This window comes from Oncorhynchus gorbuscha, linkage group LG12 (genome assembly GCF_021184085.1).
Source record: "Oncorhynchus gorbuscha isolate QuinsamMale2020 ecotype Even-year linkage group LG12, OgorEven_v1.0, whole genome shotgun sequence".
Classification (NCBI taxonomy): Eukaryota; Metazoa; Chordata; class Actinopteri; order Salmoniformes; family Salmonidae; genus Oncorhynchus; species Oncorhynchus gorbuscha.
The window spans coordinates 50,422,240-50,445,692 of record NC_060184.1 but is presented as its reverse complement, the minus strand read 5'-3'; the positions used below and the strand labels follow the sequence as shown (position 1 = coordinate 50,445,692).

Genomic DNA, 23,453 nt, shown 5'->3' with positions numbered 1-23,453 from the left:
AGCTTGTTCCTTTGTCCAGGCTTTCGTTAATGAGGGGGGATATGGGACAAGAGCTGTCACTGTGTTAATCCATTTTAGGGGATTTGTAAAAAGCCTTTTCTGCAGGGAAATGTGTTGTTCCACCAAGTCTGCAGCAGCAACTGGAAGGGACATGGCCTTAGACATTTTGCCGGAAGCCCAGGTGAGGGCAAAGAGAGAGAGATGATATAGAGTGAGAATTCAATGATACAGCGATGAACTGTGCCCAGCGGGCCAAACTGATTACAATGCCGCCATTATGACATGTTTTCTGACATCATGGTGGGGTTGTATATGGGCTGTTTAATGTTCTAATATTTTTAGCAACCTGAAAAACTTCCAAAATGACTTATTTCCCTGTTGTCACAACCACAAAATGGTCCAAAAGAAATTGTCTTCACAACCATAAAAACCTGTACACAACCAGGAAATTACGTAGTCAAGACTTCATGTGCCAAATTGGGCCAGCTGGGTAGCATTTGAATCGTGCTAAATATATTGAGGCTGAGCTGGTTATCAAATCCCATCAAGCTAAAACAATATCCACCAAGCCATGTGTTACTTTGCGCCCAGAGGAAAATTTGGCCCGTAAGGTAGCTTTGAAAGGGCATTTGTGGAGTAAATATTTCATATATGTAGAGTTATTCACATAGGAGCCCTAATAACAAGTCCCCTCCTGCCCTCCAATCCTGTCCCACCAAAAGCTCAAACACAATTGATGTAGAGACTCTGACTGTATTTTATATTTTCAGTTCTTTCACATCAGCAGCAGCACAGATGATAGTATAAAGTCAAGGAGAGTAAGGAACTTTAAATTGTTTATTTACACACTAGCCTCCCCCCCCTTTCCACTGGCTCATCTCAGACTGTTCCGGAAATATATGTGCCTCAACCTTGTTAAACCACTTTTTAAACGTGTTGGTGTTGTGGTGATCCAAATGGGGCAGGAAGTATTCAGATCAGTACTATTGGTCATTATTCATTACTACCATTCATTATTTGTCTATGTAGCAGTGGTTGTAATGTCCCTTCAACATTTACTTGGTGCAGTAATGTTGGTGGTTTTACAACCCACCGCTCCAAGCACCACCACTGCAGCCCGAAAGGAAATCAATCAGGATTGCAATCAAAGTGAAAGTCAATCACTGTGTCCCATGTAGTTGTTGTTCCACATACATTATAATGATGATGATGATGATGTCAATCTCTCCCATCTTTATCCAATTGTTTTTCAGAGGTAAACTGTTTGTCTCATTTAAGAGATACGTTAGATTAAAATTCTATTGTAAAATTAGCCGCTGGCCAAGCCTGTTGTGAGTGACTTTAGTCTTGAAGTTTCAGCTTAATTCTAAAATGATTTCAACTTCAATCTCAAGACAGGCCTGGCCAACCATGTTCCTGGAGTGATACCATCCTGAAGGTTTTCTCTCCAACCCTAATCTAGGTGTACCTGATTCTAATAAGTAGCTGAAAACCTTCCGGAGGGTAACTCTCCAGGAACAGGGTTGGGCAGCTCTTTATTAAGACATCTCAACATCAATTAAAACAATGATATTTTTTGGTCATAATACGAAACAGAGGAGCAGTGTTTGTTATGAGCAAATAATCAAGACTTGTTTATGGTTGATATTAATTTAAGTCGCATGCAAATGTGCAGAAACAAGTTGACCCCGACCTTCAGGTTGACCCCGACCTTCAGATTTATAAATCAACAAAACCAAGATGTTGAATGAAATAACCTAATTGAATTAACAATATGTTAATTACTCTCTCTCTCTTTCTCCCCCCTGGGAGACAGAGCAGAATGTAGACATGTACATGTAGAGTGATTAGTTTGTGAGGGTTCAGTGAGAAAAGATAAAGGGGATCGATATTGTGACACGGAAGGGAGGAGAGGATTGGACGGGGCAAGATAATCTCACAACAACTTTACAGGATGACTATCACAAGTGTTCTTCTAGCTAGAGCGAGGGTTCGGTTAAGGGGTTATTCAATTGTTCCACTGGGGATAAACTCCAAAAGGAAATGTTATTGAATGCCTAAATAATCATTTAATATCAGCATTGGGTCACATTTTAAAGACCCATTGAAGTAATGGGGATTTTTCCATTCTCGTATTAGACTTCCTGAATTTAAATTGTATATTAATTCAATGTTTGGCAAGTTGCATCCTAAGATTCTTCATCTCCATCAAAGTGATATATGGATACTCTTAAGCCAGTGCTAGATATTATGCCAAATCTAGGGGGGAGGGGTTCAGTTCAAGTAGGTATCGTAATACATACTGATTGCACCAAAGTGAATACAAGACAAAATACAAGATTTGGGGTCTAGATGTTGTGGCAGCATCTGGGGAGGTGCTGCCACAGACCAAGCTAGGCAAGGTTTCTCGTGCAGAGCCTTTTGTGTCAGCTAACTGCTCACTGCCTCCTGTCCTCTCCTCTGAGTGAGGGAAATAGCAGCTGATAATGGAATGGTGGCTGATTGAGCTGCTAGCCACACCCTTAATGAGTTCATGAGGGTCAGCTGTTTGCACTTACAAGCCAACGATTGCATTCCAGGCTGACTACATGACTAAAGACCCGGTGCAGTCAAAAATTTGATTTTTATGTGTTTTATATATATGTCCACACTAGGAATGAAATCGAATCAAAAGTTACTGGACACGTACACATTGTTGCAGTAATACCTAACACTACAAAACAATACACACATACCCCAAAATAAGTAAGTGTGAATAGAAAAGGTGTGTACAGCAGTAGTTATATAGGATGAGCCATGACTAAAATACAGTATATACATATGAAGTGGGTAAAACCAAATGTAAACATTATTAAAGTGACCAGTGTTCAATGATGATGTACGCAGGGCAGCTGTCTCTAAGGTGCAGGGTAGAGTACCAGGTGATAGCTGGCTAGTGGTGACTATTTAACAGTCTTCTGGCCTGGAGATGGGGAAAACAGCTTCTATCTCTCGGTCCCAGTTTTGATGCACCAGTACTGTCTCCGCCTTCTAGATGGTATCAGGGTGAACAGGCAGTGGCTCGGGTGGCTAAGGTCCTTGATGATTTTCTGGACCTTCTTGTGACACCAGGTGCTGTAGGTGTCCTGGAAGGGCAGGCAGTGTGGTTGGAGTAATGCTGTGAAATGGTGAAAATTAGGATAATGCCCTTTTTAGTGTGAGAGACGTTAGAATAGACCGCCTGACATTTCAGCCTGTTGTGTGAGTTAATTCGTTTATAGACCAATATGAAAGAGTTCCAAAAAACTGCTAGTTTACAGTTTTCACCCTCCCTACTCTCAAACAGTCCTAGCAAAATTCTTGCATGGAAATTGCTCTTTGCTAAGAACCTATTTTTGTTTAATTTTGTTTAAACAATCTCAGGACGGTAATGAATTGTTACCCAGAATTGATTTGATATTGAGATAAAAATCTGCTGCATTGAACCTTTGTAAGGTGAGGGTGTGGATATGACGTGGCTACCTCTCACAGCAGCCCAACGGAAAAAGAGTTTTAACCCTCGTCGATATTTCTGTTCTCTGTGTGTTCAGCGACTGCTCTTTTTCCTCGCACATCCTTAACTGTAGCTTCGTGGTGAATAATGAGCCGGGCTTGCCTAGTTTCCCAGTTGTAAATAGTGTGCTGATTAGAAAATACTGATATCACCCTTTTCTCACTTCTGCATTCAAGTAAGGGAACCTGACAAAAACATTTTTCTCTGCGCTAATCAGAATCCACATACTGGATCAATATCCTGAGTAGATGCACCTCTACAACCTCAATTATACAAAGACGACAAAATAATGACATGTCAAACAGACCAGACAGACTGAGTTAATAGCTGTGTTATGTTCATAGAGGAATTGTTGTTGTTGTTGCTCCATACGAATCTGTTTGTGAATTGACTTCCTGATATGGAGTAATGAGGGAGTGTTGATGAACATGTCACTGTGAGAGCATGGGCCCTGCATCCCCTGGCAGCTGCAGCCTGGGGGGACCTAACAGTCATCCCTGATCAGCCATGTTAAGCTAATTGAGACGTAATGGCTTAATTAATAACCCGACACGCTAATTTCACTGAGTGAATGAAGGGATAGTTCGTAAATGCGGAAGTTAGCGGCTAGTGACAGTGGGTATTTTAACCTACCGAAAGGTGGATTGCAGTCTGTCCATAGAGTTACAAAGTATGGAAAGAATATGGGCGTTTTGTAATTTGGGTGGATAGTAATAAATAGGAGTTGCACCACCATATTTGCAAAGGCTCGAATGTGGTCAGTGATGTCTTGACCTGTGACAAATCTTCTTGTTTTGCTGTTTTGTTTTTTCATTTGGATGACTGGAAGAAAATAATATTTGCGAATACATCCACAAATCATCTGATATTGTCCGTTGAATGGAGGAGACCAAGGCGCAGCGTGATGTGAATACATTCTTCTATTTATTAACGAAGAAACACTAAACAAACTATACAAAACAACAAAACAAATGTGACGCTATATATAAACACAGGCAACTCACCATAGACAATAACCCACGAAATACCCAAGGAATATGGCTGCCTAAATATGGTTCCCAATCAGAGACAACGATAAACAGCTGCCTCTAATTGAGAACCAATCTAGGCAACCATAGACATACATAACACCTAGACTAGTAAACACCCATAGACATACATAACACCTAGACAGGAACAAAAACACATCACCCATGTCAAACCCCCTAACCTAACCAAAATAATAAAGAAAACAAAGAATACTAAGGTCACGGCATGACAGATGTGGAGCGTGGAAAGGCATTTGAACAGAATTTGATTCCAATGGCAGGGGAGTGAAGAGAGGAAGTTTCCTAAACTGGAACTAGACACAGCTTAGTCTTTGATTCGGAGTTTAAAGGAGGCCTTGTCGTTTTCCCCATCATGAATAATGAATATTGAATATTCCCTATCATTGTCTAAAGGAAACTTTGGAGTCAAAGTCCTCTGACTTCAGACAAAATTAGCTCATAAACTCAGCCAAAAAAGAAACGTCAACGTCAATTTTCAGGACAGTCTTTCAAAGATAATTAATAAAAAAGGTTTTAAACACTTTTTTCCATGGTTGTTCAATGAACCATAAACAATTAACGGACATGCACCAGTGGAACGGTCGTTAAGCCACTAACAACTAACAGACGGTAGGCAATTAAGGTCACAGTTATGAAACCTTAAAACACTAAAGAGGCCTTTCTACTGAAAAGCACCAAAAGAAAGATGCCCAGGGTCTCTGCTCATCTGCGTGAACGTGCCTTAGGCATGCTGCAAGAAGGCATGAGGACTACAGCCATGGCCAGGGCAATAAATTGCAATCTCCATACTGTGAGACGCCTAATACAGCGCTACAGGGAGATGGGACAGACAGCTGATCATCCTCGCAGTGGCAGACCACGTGTAACAATACCTGCACGGGATCGGTAGATCTGAACATCACACCTGCGGGACAGGTACAATATGGCAACATCAACTGCCCGAGTTACACTAGGAATGCACAATCCCTCCATCAGTGTTCAGACTGTCCGCAATAGAGGCTACAAGCCCTCTGTCCAGCCTTTGGTCGGGTCGTCCAAAAAGTTACATATTGCAGCTTTAACATAATAAAATCAGCACGCCATTGCCACTTTTTACTCCCCAATTTCGTGGTATCAAATTGGTAGTTACAGTCTTGTCACATCGCTGCGTGAGTGAGAGGCAGTGACTCCTGTACGGACTCGGGAAAGGCGAAGGTCGAGAGCCGTGCGTCCTCTGAAACACAACCCAGCCAAGCCGCACTGCTTCTTGACACAATGCCCACTTAAACCAGAAGGCAGCCGCACTAATGTGTTTGAGGATACACCTGGTGGCCATGTCAGCGTGCGCTGCGCCCGGCCTGCCACAGGAGTCGCTAGTGCGCGATGGGACAAGAAAATCCCTGCAGGCCAAACCTTACCCTAACCCGGACATCGCTGGGCCAATTGTCCATGGGTCTCCCGGCCGGCTGCGACAGAGCCTGGACTTGAACCAGGATCTCTAGTGGCACAGCTAGCACTTTGATGCAGTGCCTTAGACCACTGCGCCACTCAGGAGGCCCAGTATGTCTTTCTTGATCATGCTGTGTTGTGTTTCGTACTTTGCATGGTAATTTGTATTAAATTAACTGTTTTCCAAGCCAGCAGTGAGTCATTAATGAGTCGAGATTATGAAAGATGTAATTACCACTAGTAGAATTTAGAAGAGTGCAATTAGATCACCCAATCCGACTTCTCCCTTGAAATCTGCAGGTAAAATGTCACATGGCGAAACATGGGGCATTAATCCGTAACTGACATTTCTGCTGCCATGCGATCCATGGTAGGAAAGATGGTGCTGCTTCTCTCCAGAGGAATAGAAAACAAGGATAAATGCACCCAGTAGGGGGGTACGTTTGTGTGTGTGTGTGAGAAGATTGACTGCTAGACCCACATACACACTTCCCATATCTCCTACTGTCCTATGGGTAGTGTTGAGGATGGTCATGCCATAACTGCCACAGGTAACTCCCTAACATGCTTGTTTTGTTTTTTATATCTGACAGCTACACTCCGATTCAGAGGGGTTGGGTTAAATGCGGAAGACACATTTCAGTTGAAGGCATTCCCTCTCCTTAATCAGTGCTTTTTTGGGATAGGTCTCTCTTAAGTAGATTTGTAATATCCTGGTAGGTGAATCGTGGTATTATGCGTGACCAGCATGTGTCTTGCTCCAACAACACTGTTTAATATGATCTGTTTGTCCCTGTAAATCAGGTTTGTTGATCAATGATGTTATCTAAGCCAATTATTTACTAAGTGAATACATTTTCACTTGGTCTCTGTACTGTCTTGTCAAAGTAACCCAGATACTGTAGGTTTGGAAATGCATTGAATTGGAGGTGGTAGTTGTCGCTGTTAAGGGACAGTCCCTAATATTCAACTTGGGTAATTACAGAAACCACTCACCTCCATTATGCAATTATAATCTAGTTTCCAAACACTTTGTAACAATATTATATTAACATTGTAATGTTAATAATGTTACTTAACAAGAAACTTTTAAGTAAAGTTTTACCCATTGTTCCCACTAACATGGGTTGCGTGATCGCCAGTGGGATTTAGGCTAGAGGAAGAAGAAGAGGTTGTGGGTAAATTGGGCTTCAGTGAGAGACGAAATGTTTGAAAATGAATGAAGAGAGACAAAAGAAGTGATGGAGGGAATGGAACTAGAGAAAGAAAAACATTTATGTAGGCAGAACAGCAGGGAAGGAAAGGAGAGGAGGTAAAGCAATGTGAGCGAGGGACGAGAATTGGAGAGAACAGCGGACGAGAGATTGGAGAGGCGTGATGTTTTTTTTTGGGGGGGGGGACTGTAGCACAGATTTTTGTACGTTTTTTTAAAGGATGGAGAAGTTAATGGATGAAAGGAGAGGAGGCGGTGATGCCACAGCAAGCTACTGATGTCACCAGAAGGTGGGTGTACTGTCAGACACCACACTCTCGTCACCACAAACACAACCCCTCTCACCCGCTGTGACTGGCTAAGAGAAAGGGGATGGTGTCACAGCAGACTGTGGTGCGGCGTGTGTGGGGGGGGGGGGGGGGGCTGGGCCTCGTAAGACACACCCCGCTCCCCTCCAACCCTGTTCCCCCTGTATTTCAGCTGAGGTCATAGCTGAGTGCTCCATGTCATCGTGTCATCCTTTTGTGGACATCCTTGGTAACCGTGGCAGCGGTAGCGCTCTCTGCCAAAGACTGCCAGCTCAACTCTGCCACACACACAAGCGGCTGTCCGGATTTTTGTATGCCCCTCTTTTATCTTTTATCACTCCCGGATCAGTGAGCACAATGATTATTTTTAAACACCTGTGCATTGCACTGCAGCAATACACGACTACATATGTACAGTGTGCGAATGGGAGTAGTTACGAGATTGAGGTAGAAATCAGTCACAAAGAGACAAAAAAAACATATAATTTTTTTTAACCATGACTGTGATTCTCATGACATGTAAATGCCTTCACTTTGTATATGAGGGAGGAAGGGAGAGAGGCTGATTTTGATTCCTCCTTATGAAGTTACGATTTAGTCGTGCGTCCTCAGTCAGCGTTGACCCGCCATGCTCCCCCTCGCTCATTACCATATAAAGCAGAATCCCTCCGCAGTCGAGGGAAAAGTACGAGATCGGAGTAGAAACGAGGAGCTTTGCCGTTTGCACCCCCTTCATCTATCTACGGGTCACGAGGGTCACCAAGCAAATAATTATTACAACCAGAGTAAAGTTAACACCCCTATCCTGCGCTGTCCTGCGACAGATTTCACTGCTGAACTAGAGTCTTCCCCTGTCACTCACAAGACAGCTGCTGCCCTCTACCATTGACACGATTGTGGAAATGTGATTGCAGGTCAACAAACCTATTGCGGTCATTTAGCCTAACTGGTTGCCGAGATATTTAGATGAAGGACGATACACAATATGAGCATTCCTATTGGCCGAGTTCAGATTCTCTGTTTGAGAATCACAGAATGTTAGCTCTACCAAACGTGATTGAGGCGAAGGGTCTGTGGTCGTGTTGCAACCACATTTAGTTTTTTTTAATGCATATCTGAATGCTGTAATGGTTTATCCTCACCCAGGGCACCATTGTATTTTTTTAAAGGATGTTTCTCTAATGTAAATAAATAAGATGAGTAAATACACAAAACGTTATCTAGTCTTTGCTGATTTTATTATTTTGGAAAACAGTTGGTTCGCTACTTAAGTTGACCTGTGATGTTAATTGGTTTGTAAGATTTACAGATTTGTTTGGTTTTGTAAGATTTACAGAGCCTCCGCCCGAAAAAAAAGTATGGAAGCATGTTCAGTTAGCATCGTAGCGAGTTCATCAATACAGGATGCATCTGGGTGATTTGGAAAGCCATAGTCAGTCAATAAATAATATAATAATACTCCTCGGAAAGGTTTTCACCTTTTCAGCTCACAATCTGTGGATACTATACGATTTTTAAAAAGGCAAGAAAAATATATACAACGTCGCAGCACGTTCTTTGAAAAATATATGGCACATGGAAGCCAAACGAGTGTGGTCTATGGTGAAAGGTGGGACACGGGCTGAGAGTGGCTGAGGGGCGGGATTAAAGAGCTTGTGTCTGGTATTATTGTTATGTGACTGCTTTATATGAAAGTACCATGTATGTCAAGTGTGTGTGTGTGTGTGTGTGTGTGTGTGTGTGTGTGTGTGTGTGTGTGTGTGTGTGTGTGTGTGTGTGTGTGTGTGTGTGTGTGTGTGTGTGTGTGTGTGTGTGTGTGTGTGTGTGTGTGTGTGTGTGTGTGTGTGTGTGTGTGTGTGTGTGTAGCAGAAAAGCTGTAAAGAAAAACTAAAGATATTTGTCCTCCAGTGGATGGGTTGACAAAAATAATGCAGGACACATCTTAAAGCAGTCCACTGCATTGACTTTTCATCCCGGGTTTGTCCGAGAACAGTCGACATCAAAACAACTTGTTATTGATTTATTGACATTCCATTAAGGTGATGCACTAGATGATACAGTTTCCTGTCCAGAATTGTATCTGAAAACACCTGGTTGCTAGTCCAGTTCCTTCAGGGCTTCTCAAGTCATGTCCTGGGGTCTCATCAAGAACTATTCATTAAGCCCTTGAATAGTTTGGTCTGCAATACGAATGTGTAGGCTGGAGTTGAACTCAGTTTCTCTAGATTATTAGCTCGAAACACTTCAGATATTGATACTTTGTGCCTCGTTATGTCTGTGTCGTATAATTGTTGGATCACTGAGAGTGCTGAGCGATTAGTGCTGTTTGAGGTCGGTTTGGTTTCGCAAATTATTTTCAAACATGAAATGGATTATGAAATAATTACGTTGCAATGATTTTAGAGCTTTTAAATGTAAATTCCCAAAACATTCAATTGCCAAAACATTTAAAATATTCCATATTTCTCTATCAGGTCCACATTTAGTAGACATCAATAGAAAAAAATGAAATATTTCAGTTGTGTATATTACTTAGTTTTTATTTGATTAGTTTATTATTTTTAACTCCTTGAAGTAATCATCTCATCTCTGCTCAGGCAGTATCAGTCAACCGGCCAGGCCATCTAACATTTTGTGTTCCCCATACTGTACTGCGGGGTTTCCCAAACTCTGTCCTCGGGACCGCAGGGTGTGCACGTGTTGCTTTTCTCCCTTGCACTACACAGCTCCCTTGCACTACACAGCTGTTCATAATCCACTAATCTTCAATCTGTGATCATTTGAATCAGCTGTGTGGTGTTAGGGCAAACACCAAAACGTGCACCCCTTGGCGTCCCAAGGATCAAGTTTGGGAAACGTTGCTGTACAGTCTTTAGTCATCATTTTTAGCTAGCGTTTCTCAGTATGCTGCAGAGCTGTTTGACAAAATGATTTTACTAGTTGTTCAAAGTTGTTAAGGTATACTTTCACGAACTGTCTCTCCCTCTCATCATTGTGTTGTGTACATTCCTCTCTCATGCAGTCTGTATGTATCTCACCTAGCGTAGCAGGCGTAAAAGTGTATTTGTCAAGCGATCTGTATATAATGACGAGATGCTCATGTCTCTGCCCTAACAATGGGAGTCAGTGGCCCAAAGGCGGAAAGGAAGGTTTCAAGCTTAGGTCCAAAATAAGTCCATGGAAGCGCATTGTGCTAATTTTCTACAGTTTTTGTCTAGAGTGAAACCTCTTGCTTCGCCTCTTACATTCTTTCTTACTTCTCAACTGCCCCCTTAACCCGGAAGCCAGCCGCACCAATGTGTCGGAGGTAACACCGTTCAACTGACAACTGAGGCCAGTCTGCTGGTGCCCGGCCCACCACAAGGAGCCGCTAAAGCGCGATGAGCCAAGTAAAGCCCCTCCGGCCAAACCCTCCCCTAACCCGGACCACGCTGGGCCAATTGTGCGCCTCCCTGTGGGACTCCCGATCATGGCCGGTTGTGACACAGTCTGGGATTGAACTCAGGTCTGTAGTGACGCCTCTAGCACTGTGATGCAGTTCCTTAGACCGCTGCACCCTTCGGGTGCCCGCCTCTTCCTGTCTATGAGCTGGGGGAAAATGGTGCAATGGATTATAGTCGTTGTGGTTAATTAACACATTTCTGCGCTGAACTAGGTTGAATATTGGCTTAATGAAAACTATCCTTCAGCTCAGCGTCCCACATAGTTCTTGACTTGATTTGTCTGATTTTTCTCATTAATTATTTAATTTCTCTCTAGAGAAACAGTGCATTGGACTCACCAAAAAAATGGAATTCAAGTAAATGAACCCATGTCGGCCAATTAGTGGTTGAATAACCAAACCTCCCCCACTACAAAAAGTTCTGGGAACAGCTGCTCTAATCTCCTGTTGTGTCCTTTTTCCAGCGGGAGTGAGTAACAAGATGGGCTGGGCATTTGGACTGGGCCTGGAGCGCCTGGCCATGGTGCTGTACGGGATCCCTGACATCCGCCTCTTCTGGAGCCAGGACGACCGCTTCCTGAAGCAGTTTTGCCTGCCCAGCATCAACGACCCAGTCACCTTCCAAGTAAAGCTCTAGGTTATATTTATTCTATTTTTCAACCACTATTATTCACTTTTAATGCAGAGTTTGGCTGTTGAGGTTTCAAAGCCCATTTTAAGGTAGGCAACTGGGGGGGAGACTTCAGAGAGGAACAGACAATGATTTATACTCCTGAGCAAACTTTCCAGCACTGCAGATGGCAGTAGTTCACCAACCTTGGCTTGTTCAGACTACACATTCCATGCATCTTTTCAGTTTGTTTATGAACTGCCAATAAACTCATAGAAGTAGAAGAAAAATAAATGTAATACTTTCAATTGACTACACTAAATGGTGCTGCCCAAGAGATCAATGGCAAAGATGGATAAAGAGTCGTATATTGAGAGTTAGGCCAATGGGGGTTCTGTCTGAATGTTCCGAGAGCGCCACTTTCTCCCCCATAGTGGTTGCTCGGTGATAGTTGATGCTTCTGCGTTGTGCTGTTTATTTCTGATATTTTTTAAAACCTTTGAAGATGTCCAGGGAAAGCATCCATGCAATTTGTTGACACCAACGTTAGATCAATAACATTTCTAGAATAAATGGGCTACTAACGTGGTGGCCGTTCTAAAACCTGGCCGAACTCTCATAATACGTGGCTTTGGTTTCAACCAAAAGCCATTATGATGCTCCCGCACCATATCAGCAGCCATTGTTTTAATGAAGAAGGTATAAAATGAAACATTAGCAAACGTCAGCATAAATAAGCGATACTTTGCAAGCATAGTGTGCAGGATTTGTTTTCCATTTTAGCTCCTGGACCAAAAAAATTAACAAACAAACTTACTAGTCCCTTTAAGTCTTTTCAGAACATTTGTTTTTGCCACAGGGTGTGGCAACTGCACGTAAAAGCTTCTTAAAACGTATCCCGAATCTCAGCTCAAGGCATCATGTGCTTGGCTTAACTACAGTTGAAGTCGGAAGTTTACATACACTTAGGTTGTCATTTAAAACTTGTTTTTCAACCACCCTACACATTTATTGTTAACAAACTATAGTTTTGGCAAGTCGGTTAGGACATCTACTTTGTGCATGACACAAGTAATTTTTCCAACAATTGTTTACAGACAGGTTATTTCACTTATAATTCACTGTATCACAATTCCAGAGGGTTGGAAGTTTACATACACTAAGTTGACTGTGTCTTTTTAACAGCTTGGAAAATTCCAGAAAATGATGTCATGGCTTTAGAAGCTTCTGATAGGCTAATTGGCATTATTTGGATGTCATAAGGTGAATGCACCAATTTGTAAGTCGCTCTGGATAAGAGCGTCTGCTAAATGACTTAAATGTAATTTGAGTCAATTGGTGGTGTACCTATGTATGTATTTCAAGTCCTACCTTCAAACTCAGTGCCTCTTTGCTTGACGTCATGGGAAAATCAATTGAAATCAGCCAAGACCTCAGAAAATAAATTGTAGACCTCCACAAGTCTGGTTCATCATTGGGATCAATTTCCAAACACCTGAAGGTACCACGTTGATCTGTCCAAACAATAGTACGCAAGTATATACACCATAGGACCACGCAGCCGTCATTCTGCTGAGGAAGGAGACGTGTTCTGTCTCCTAGAGATGAGCGTACTTTGGTGAAAAAAGTGCAAATCAATCCCAGAAAAACAGCTAAGGACCTTGTGAAGATGCTGGAGGAAACGGGTACAAAAGTATCTATATCCACAGTAAAACGAGTCCTATATCAACTTAACCTGAAAGGCCGCTCAGCAAGGAAGAAGCCACTGCTCCGAAAGCGCCATGAAACAGCCAGACTATGGTTTGCAACTGCACATGGGGACATAGATTGTACTTTTTGGAGAAATGTCCTCTGGTCTGATGAAACAACAATACAACTGTTTGGCCATAATGAGCATAATTATGTTTGGAGGGGAAAAAGGGGAGGCTTGCGAGCCGAAGAACACCATCCCAACTGTGAAGCACGGGGGTGGCAGCATCATGTTGTGGGGGTGCTTTGCTGCAGGAAGGACTGGTGCCCTTCACAAAATAGATGGCATTATGAGGAAGGACAATTATGTAGATATGTTGAAGCAACAGCTCAAGACATCAGTTAAAGCTTGGTCGCAAATGGGTCTTCCAAATGGACAATGACCCAAGCATACCTCTGAAGTTGTGGCAAAATTGCTTAATGACAACAAAGTCAAGGTATTGGCGTGGCCATCACAAAGCCCTGACCTCAATCCTATAGAAAATTTGGGCAGAACTGAAAAATCGTGTGCGAGCAAGGAGGCCCACAAACCTGACTCAGTTACACCAGTTCTATCAGGAGGAATGGGCCAAAATTCACCCAACTTATTGTGGGAAGCTTGTGGAATTCTACTCGAAACGTTTGACCCAAGTTAATCAATTTTAAAGGCAATGCTACCAAATGCAAATTGAGTGCATGTAAACTTCTGACCCACTGGGAATGTGATAAAAGACATAAAGCTGAAATTAGTCATTCTCTCTACTATTATTTCACATTCTTAATGTAAAGTGGTGATCCTAACTGACCTAAGCCAGATCATTTTTACTAGGATTAAATGTCAGGAATTGTGAAAAACTGAGTTCCGACTTCAACTGTACTATCCCCATCAAATAACCCCCAAAAAATTGTTTTACGCTATTGCTTCTAAATTATGTTGTTAACATACAATGTTTAGCCTCAAAATATCGTTAAATCTACAAATGTAAAAGTGGTTTCACTTCTACAGCTCCACCCCTGCTCTTTATAGCAAACCAAATGGCTGGGTTTTTTTTCTTCTTTTTTTTCAAATTAACGAGTACTCCTTCAAACATCCTGAGTGAGACAGAGAAAGGAGGACTGAATCAATAGTTTTGATCCTCCGAGTCATTATTGCTGCCCAGCTGTAATGACTTAATGGGAGCCGTTGTTGTTGGAGGATTTGGCTAGAAACTGAGATAGCTTAATGGCTTTTTAGCTAGCCGGGATTGATAGATTTTTGGGGGGTCAGAATTGGGGCCTATTAGAATGTGCTTACTGTGCAGATAATTGAACATCATTAATTGGACTGGTACATGATGAGACTTTCACATCAAATCAAAGTTGACTTGTTGCATGCACAGGATACAATAGATGTAAAAAGCACAGTCAAATGCTGATTTACAAACTGTTTTGTATAATGCAGTGTTCAATATCACTGGTAATAAAATCCTGAATAGGATCTTAAAGCATGGATTCAATACTAGGTCAAATAAATAAAAACACACAAGAAATAAAAACACGTGAATGTATGCGTGTCACGCCCTGGTCATTATATTTTGTGTTTTTGGTATATGTTTGGGTAAGCCAGGGTGTGACATGGGTTTATATGTTGTGTTTTCGTATTTGGGGTTTGTAGTAATTGGGATTGTGTATGATTAGGGGTGTGTCTAGTTAGGCTTGTCTGCCTGAGGCGATTCTCAATTGGAGTCAGCTGCTTATCGTTGTCTCTGATTGGGAACCGTATTTAGGCAGCCTGAGTTCGCGTTGTATTTTGTGGGTGTTTGTTCCTGTCTTAATGTTGTAGTCACCAGATAGGCTGTAATTAGTTTCACTCGTTTGTTGTTTTCGTATTATCAGTTATTTCATGTACCGCGACATATTTCATTAAAGTCATGAGTAACCTACACGCTGCATTTCGGTCTGACTATCTTCATACAACAGACGAACGACGTTACAGAAACGCCCACCACTCACAGACCGAGCAGCGTGTGAACTGGCAGGATCTGAAGGATGACGTTATGGACAGCAGAAGCATGGAGTATACTACGTGGGAAGAAATCGACAGGTGGGCGGCCGACCCAGAGCGAGTGCAGGAGCCCGCCTGGGATTCCCTATAGCAATGCGAGGAGGGCTATAGACGTATGGATTCGAAAAGGAAAGCACGGCTATACAGAGCGAAAATGGAAAGTAACGGGGGAAAGCGCAGAGAGAGAGTGGCTGAGTCAGGAGTCAGACCTGAGCCTACTCTCCCTGTTAATCGTGAAGAACAGTTGCAGTGGGAGAGACTGCACCATTTGGAGATTTGGACATGGGAGGAGGAATTAGACGGTAAAGGACCCAGGGCGCAGCCGGGAGAATATCGCCGTCCCAAGGAGGAAATAGAAGCAGCTAAAGCGGAGAGGCGCAGGTATGAGGAAGCAGCACGGCGACGCGTTTGGAAACCGGAAAGTCACCCCAAAAAATGTATTGGGAGGGGCTGGAAGGGAGAATAGTTATGCCAGGTAGGAGACCTGCGCATACTCCCTGTGCTCGCCGTTGGGCTAGAGAGACCGGGCAGGCACCGTGTTATGCTATGGAGCGCACGGTGTTTCCAGTGCGGGTGCAGAGCCAGCTGCGGCACATACCAGCCCTTCCTATTGGCCGGGCTAGAGTGGGCATCGAGCCAGGTAAGCTTGGGCAGGCTCGGTGCTCAAGAGCTCCAGTGCGCCTGCACGGTCCGGTCTATCCAGAGCCACCTCTACACACCAGTCCTCCGGTAGCAGCTCCCTGCACCAGGCTTCCTGTGCGTGTCCTCGCGCCAGTACCACCAGTTCCAGCACCACGCACCAGGCCTCCAGTGCGCCTCGTCTGTTCAGCGCAGCCAGCGCTTTTCTCCTCTCCTGCGCTATCGGAGTCTCCCGCCTGTTTAGCACAGCCAGAGCCTTTCTCCTCTCCTGCGCTGTTGGAGTCTCCCGCCTGTTTAGCGCAGCCAGAGCTTTTCTCCTCTCCTGCGCTGTTGGAGTCTCCCGCCTGTTTAGCACAGCCAGAGCCTTTCTCCTCTCCTGCGCTGCCGGAGTCTCCAGTCTGCCCAGCGCCGCCAGTGCTCCCAGTCTGCCCAGTGCTCCCAGTCTGCCCAGTGCTCCCAGTCTGCCCAGCGCCGCCAGTCGGCCCAGTGTCGCCAGTCTGCCAGGATCCGCCAGAAGTGCCAGTCTGCCTGGATCCGCCAGAAGTGCCAGTCTGCCAAGATCTTCTAGATCGGCCAGACAACCTGAATCTTCCAGTTCCACCAGCCAGCCACGATTTACCGGAGCCTACTACCTGCCTGAGCTTCCTCTCAGTACTGAGCTTCCTCTCAGTACTGAGCTTCCTCTCAGTACTGAGCTTCCTCTCAGTACTGAGCTTCCTCTCAGTACTGAGCTTCCTCTCAGTACTGAGCTTCCTCTCAGTACTAGGCTTCCCCAGGCTGCTTCTGTCCCGAGCTGCCCCTCAGTCCCGGGCTGCCCCTCTGTCCTGAGATGCCCCTCTGTCCTGAGCTGCCCCTCTGTCCTGAGCTGCCCCTCTGTCCCGAGATGCCCCTCTGTCCCGAGATGCCCCTCTGTCCCGAGATGCCCCTCTGTCCCGAGCTGCCCCTCTGTCCCGAGCTGCCCCTCTGTCCCGAGCTGCCCCTCTGTCCCGAGCTGCCCCTCTGTCCCGAGCTGCCCCTCTGTCCCGAGCTGCCCCTCTGTCCCGAGATGCCCCTCTGTCCCGAGATGCCCCTCTGTCCCGAGATGCCCCTCTGTCCCGAGCTGCCCCTCTGTCCCGAGCTGCCCCTCTGTCCCGAGCTGCCCCTCTGTCCCGAGCTGCCCCTCGGTCCCGAGCTGCCCCTCAGTTATGTGGGGATCAGGGTGAGGACTATTAGGTCATGGTCGGCGGAGAAATTGGATTATCCCAGGACGCGAAGGAGAGGAAATAGGACATTAATGGAGTGGGGTCCACGTCCCGAGCCAGAACCGCCACCATGTACAGATGCCCACCCGGACCCTCCCTATGCTCTTGAGGTGCGTCCCGGAGTCCGCACCTTAGGGGGGTGGTTCTGTCACGCCCTGGTCATTATATTTTGTGTTTTTGGTATATGTTTGGGTAAGCCAGGGTGTGACATGGGTTTATATGTTGTGTTTTCGTATTTGGGGTTTGTAGTAATTGGGATTGTGTATGATTAGGGGTGTGTCTAGTTAGGCTTGGCTGCCTGAGGCGATTCTCAATTGGAGTCAGCTGCTTATCGTTGTCTCTGATTGGGAACCGTATTTAGGCAGCCTGAGTTCGCGTTGTATTTTATGGGTGTTTGTTCCTGTCTTAGTGTTGTAGTCACCAGATAGGCTGTAATTAGTTTCACTCGTTTGTTGTTTTTGTATTATCAGTTATTTCATGTACCGCGACATATTTCATTAAAGTCATGAGTAACCTACGCGCTGCATTTCGGTCTGACTCTCTTCATTCAACAGACGAACGACGTTACAACGCGTGTTTTATTTCTCGTATGTTTTTCTTTTTACATCTTTATTTCATTGACCTCGGTAGGTTTGTCCAACACCTACACACACAAAAAAAAATGTTTAAAATGTTTTAGTGCCAAATAAGGGTTCTTCGGCTTGTATCCATAGCGGATACCTTTTTGGTGCTATATAGAACCTTTTTTAAGGTTCTATAAAGAGCCATGCTCATAAGCAGAGGCATCATGCTCACAGGGGGCATAAGGGGCACATGCCCCCTCAGATTTGTCCTGTTAAAATAAACAATATAGTTTTATTTTTTTCTCGCTAATACTACTAGTCACCTAGGAATTTTATGAAGTTGGCTTTCGCTCGTCCATTTAAGTTCCCAATCTCCCAACCTCATTAAGACTCTCAGGCCATGCATGAGAAACAAGATTCAACTCTTTGGCCTGAATGCCGAGCATCACGTCTGGAAGAAACCTGGCACCATCCCTACGGTGAAGCATGGTGGTGGCAGCATCATGCTGTGGGGTTTTTCAGCGGCAGGGACTGGGAGACTAGTCAGGATGGAGGCGAAGATGAACGGCGCAAAGTACAGAGAGATCCTTGATGATAATCTGCTCCAGAGCGCTCAGGACCTGGTGAGAAGGTTCATCTTCCAACAGGACAATGACACTAAGCACACAGCCAAGACAATGCAGTAGTGGCTTCGGGACAAGTCTCTGAATATCCTTTAGTGGCCCAGCCAGAGCGACTGGCCTAGAACAGCCGCTGGCCCAGAACAGAGCGGCACGTTTTGCTCTTAATTGTAGTCAGAGGGCTGATATAAATACTATAAATGCCAGTTTCTCTTTGCTAAGAGTTGAGGAGAGACTGACTGCATCATTTCTTCTTTTTATAAGAATTTTAATGGGTTGAAAATCCCAAATTGTTTGCATAGTCAACTTACACACAGCTCTGAAACACACTTATCCCACCAGACATGCCACTAGGGCTTGTCATCGTCCCCAAAGTCAGAACATATTCAAGAAAACGTACAGTATTATACAGAGCCCATATTTCATGGAACTCCTTTCCATCTCAAATTGCTCAAATAAACAGCAAACATGGTTTCAAAAAACAGATGAAGCAACGCCTCTCCCCTATTTGACCTAGATAGTTTGTGTGTATGTATTGATATGTAGGCTACGTGTGCCTTTTAAAAAATATATGTAGTTATATTCTTGTCTAATGATGTTCTGTATTATGTCATTCTGTTTTATGTTTTGTGTGGACCCCAGGAAGAGTCACTGCTGCTTTTGCAACAGCTAATGAGGTTCCCAATAAAATACCAAATACATCTCTGGAGAGACCTGAAAATAGCTGTGCAAAGCAATGCTCCCCATCCAACCTGACAGAGCTTGAGAGGATCTGCAGAGTAGAATGGGAGAAACTGCCCAAATACTTGGGAATTGATCTTGGCGTCTGCAATATAAAAATCACTAATTCAATAAAGAAAACGACTCATTCCTCTGTTTTGTGTGACGCTGTGTACCGCAATGAGTATGGAGAAAAGAAAACAAACCGGAGAACCATCTGAAGTCAGACACAAGATTGTAGCCGAGCCTGGACAATCTCAAGGCTACAAGTCCATCTCCAGAGGCCTTGGTGTTCCTGTTTCCACCGTACGTAATGTTATCAAGAAGTTTAAGACCTATTGCACTGTAGCCAACCTCCCTGAGAACCTGATGGAAGATTGCAGCAAGGGACCGCGTGAACGGTGGAGAACGCACCTCGAATCAACTGCTACACAGATTCAAGCTGACTTTCAGACACAAGGTACGACAGTTTCAACTCGCACCATCTGTCGACCAACTCAATGAAAGGGGATTATATGGTAGGAGACCCAGGAGGACCCCACTGCTGAGAGAGCCACATAAGAAAACCCGACTGCAATTTGTCAAAGCGCACCTGAACATGACAAAATCCTATGCTAAATGTAGAGCTTTTTTGATAAACGCATACCTTTTCTATGTCAACAGAAAACAAATGGAATCCTTCAAAAGAAAACAACACCTTCCCTACACTCAAACATGGAGGTTCAGTGATGTTTTGGGGTTGCTTTGCTGTCTCAGGCACTGGGTGCCTTGAACATGTGCATGGCGTCATGAAATCAGGAGAATACCGAGGCATTTTGGAGCGCAATGTCGGACCCAGTGTCAGAAAGCTGGGTCTCTGTCGAAGGTCATGGGTCTTCCAGCAGGACATTGACCCCAAACACACTTCAAAAAGGAAGGGTTCAAGACAAAATGCTGGACTGTTCTGAAAGTGGCCCGCAATGAGTCCAGATCTAAATTCCATTGAACGCTTGTGGAGAGATCTGAAAAGAGCAGTTGGGCGAAGGCACCCTTCAAAACTGGGAGGACTGGAGCAGTTCGCATAAGAAGTGTGGTCCAAACTGCCAGTACAGAGGTGCAGGAAGCTCATCGATGGCTATTGGAAGCACTTGACCAAAGACTGTGCTACCAAATATTAAGTCTGGGGTGTCAATAGTTTTTCAATTCCATTTCTGTTTTCCTGATTTAAATGGATATATTAAGTTCTGAATCAAAAACAAAGGTTCTGTAATATTAACAGAGAAATGAAGAATTGTGGAGACCAAATACTTTGGTCAATTTCAACTTATTTTTATGCGTTAGATGGAAGTTGCTTTGGGTGAAAACCTCTGCTAAAATATTTTGTAATCGTCAGTAGTACCAAAGACATACAAGGGGATACATTTACTGTATGTGTTTTTTTTTTTTTTTTTGGGGGGGGGGTTATGCTAAATCCCAAATCAATGTGTTGGCACTCGTGTAGATCTGAAGGGATAGGATAGGTATAAGCAATATGGTACTTGACTTCACCTTGCCTTCAGATAAGCTTTGTGGAAATGTTCCATATTGCTTACACCTACAGTATCCAATCTCTTCAGATTTACAGAAGTGCCCTCTACAGATGTGCCTGGGGAGGAGGGGCTAGTTCAATTTGGGATTCATAGAGAGTGTATAATTAGTCTCATATTTCCCCTGTGTCGGTGTTGAAGAGTGACAGAGGATTCCCAAGGCCATGATGTTGTGCCAAAATTTGCCAAAATGCAATTAGCAGGAAAACACCATTCTAAACAGAGCACCTGGGAAAAAAAACATTATAAATAGCCCACCTGATTGCTGTTCCAAATGTGACGGAGAGGAAAATCTGTTAGAAAATGTAAAAGTGTGTGGGGGGGGGGGGTATCTAAAGATGCAACAACTAGATTGGGTTGCTAATTTGACTAGAATTATTATTTTGGCTTCTGGACAACACAATAAACTAAGCATCAATTGTGAGATTTGTAAATGTTTTCACTGGCTTTTGTTTGGAGTACTCCATGTGACCATTGGTTTCTCTGTCCTGATAATGCTCCCGAGTGGTGCAGTGGTCTAAGGCACTGCATCTCAGTGCAAGAGGCATCACTACAGCACCTAGTTCGAATCCCGGCTGTATCACATCCGGCCATGATTGGGAGTCCCATAGGGCGGTGCACAATTGGCCCAGTGTTGTCCGGGTAGACCGTCATTGTAAATATGTGCACACATAGACGTACCAGGCTGGTCATGACACGCATCTACATTATCATCCCAGACACCCTTGACCCACTCCAATTCGTATACCGCCCCAACAGATCCAAAGATGACGCAATCTCAATTGCTCTTCACATTGCCCTCTCCCACCTGGACAAGTGTGGAAATAACTATAGCGCCTCTTCCCCCTCAGGAGGTTGAAAAGATTTAATCCTCAAAAAGTTCTACAACCACCATCGAGAGCATCTTAACTGGCTGCATCACCGATTGGTATTGCAAATGCACCACCCTCGGCAGCAAAGCGCCACAGAGGGTGATGCGGACAGCCCAGTACGTCTCTGGGCCCAAGCTCCCTGCCATCCAGGACCTCCATATCAGGCAAAGCGTGCATTGCTGCGTCTCATTGTTAGTCTTTGTTCTAAAAGTTCTCTCCCCTTTCCTCTCTGCTTCCATCTCCTCTCCTCCCCATCCCGCTTCCCTCTCCTCCTCCCCTCCTCAAGCCCCTCAGTAAGTACCCACCTCTGATCAACGACATCTCCTTCTGGCTACCGGCCGAGGGCTACACAGAGAACGACTTCTATGACCTGGTGAGGAGCATCGGAGGAGACCTGGTGGAGAAGGTCACCCTGGTTGACCAGTTCAAACATCCAAAGTAAGGCGCCATGTTCTTCACAAGACACAGAGCTGTAGGACTCAACAGTGTTTCCTAGTGCTAGCACACCTGGGTAGTATTCATTAGTGCACACTAGCAAAATGTTTTGTAATGGAAAACAAGTGTTTCCTATTGGAAAAGTTCAGGTAGTCCCTCCCCGTTTCAGTCCGTTTACCTCCGTTTGGTTCTGATTTTAACTACCTGACCTGAACACCTGATTCAAGTGCTTGATGATTAGTTAAGCAGCTGAATCAGGTGTGCTTATACTGGCTTAGATCAAATAAGTGCAATTGCAGAGGGTCCTCAAAACACTGCTCTCATCCACCACACATCCAAAGTAAGACATCACGCCCTCAAGAAGATATAGCAGTGGTACTCAAACGGCATACCTAGGGTGCCACGACTGAACAGCGATGGGCATAGTGCCCCTCACTCTGATAAGGGCATTACCTTCGAAAAGTTGGTGTGTAGCTCTCATTTAGTTGTTCACTGAATTGCTACTACCATAATCAGGTTTTCAGTTTCCAACCCCCCCAGACAATTGCCCCTTCCCCTCATGCCCACTTTAAAAATGTGCTTGTCGTGAGAGACAAAAAAAAAACACTTAACACTGGGTGTAACAATGTTGTGACTCTATATGCATTACGTATTAGTCCAAATGTAACTAGCAGGTTAAACAATTGACTGGCTAATGATAATGATACAACGATGTGGTGAATGCTCTTCATTTGGTTCGTACGGTTGTTGTTTGCTATTCGGGGTGAGGTAAGATCTATTCCACTGCTTGACAAATGGGCTCGGAGAGAAAAGGTTAAGCGATGCTCTATTCATCAGAGGGGCTCGGGATTGGATTGTTTGGTCTTTGATAGTGGATATGTCTCCGCGTCTAGCTTATCTTTTCTACTCTGACAGCTTCTTATTATGCAAGATAATGGAGCCCGACTGAGCCGAGTGCTGTTTGCTCCGTTGATTGGAGCCCTTAGTCGAATGACAAGGAAGGACCGAGGGTCAATGTTTGTTAATGGCACATCTTCATTTGACCCGATTCACATCGGCGACATGAGGCTCGCTCTGTTTGTCTTGCACTCACGCTCACACCTACTCCCTCTCTCTCTCTCTTTCTCTCTCTCTCCATTTCTATCTCTTTCTGTCATACACATACATAATTATCTTTCTCTCTCACGTGCTCACACACACACACACACACAATTAACAAACAGAACCTTTTGGACTAATCCCAGCACCGACAGGAACAAACAAGGAATGGCCCAGTGACAGATCAATCACAGAGACTGATTGGCTTTGCCCTGGCTAATAGATTACTACTTCCATCGCATTCCTATCAAGGATTTAGAGTTGCGGACAATGTGTGTCGATACGTTTCAGTAACAAGTTTTTAGTAGGGCATTGCCTTGCTCGCCCCCGTCTTTACATTTGAAAT

At 44.3% G+C, this 23,453-nt stretch overlaps 1 protein-coding gene across 3 annotated transcripts in view; it reads left to right on the top strand.

Annotated features, from left to right (window-relative positions):
* Positions 1-23,453, top strand: part of LOC123991111 (phenylalanine--tRNA ligase, mitochondrial-like) — a 150,646-nt gene that overhangs the window by 71,926 nt on the left and 55,267 nt on the right. For all 3 annotated transcript variants that reach the window (XM_046292325.1, XM_046292327.1, XM_046292326.1), the window contains 2 exons: positions 11,437-11,597; positions 21,861-22,012. In XM_046292325.1, coding sequence (XP_046148281.1) covers positions 11,437-11,597; positions 21,861-22,012 — 313 coding nt within the window. The remainder of the gene's footprint in view (positions 1-11,436; positions 11,598-21,860; positions 22,013-23,453) is intronic.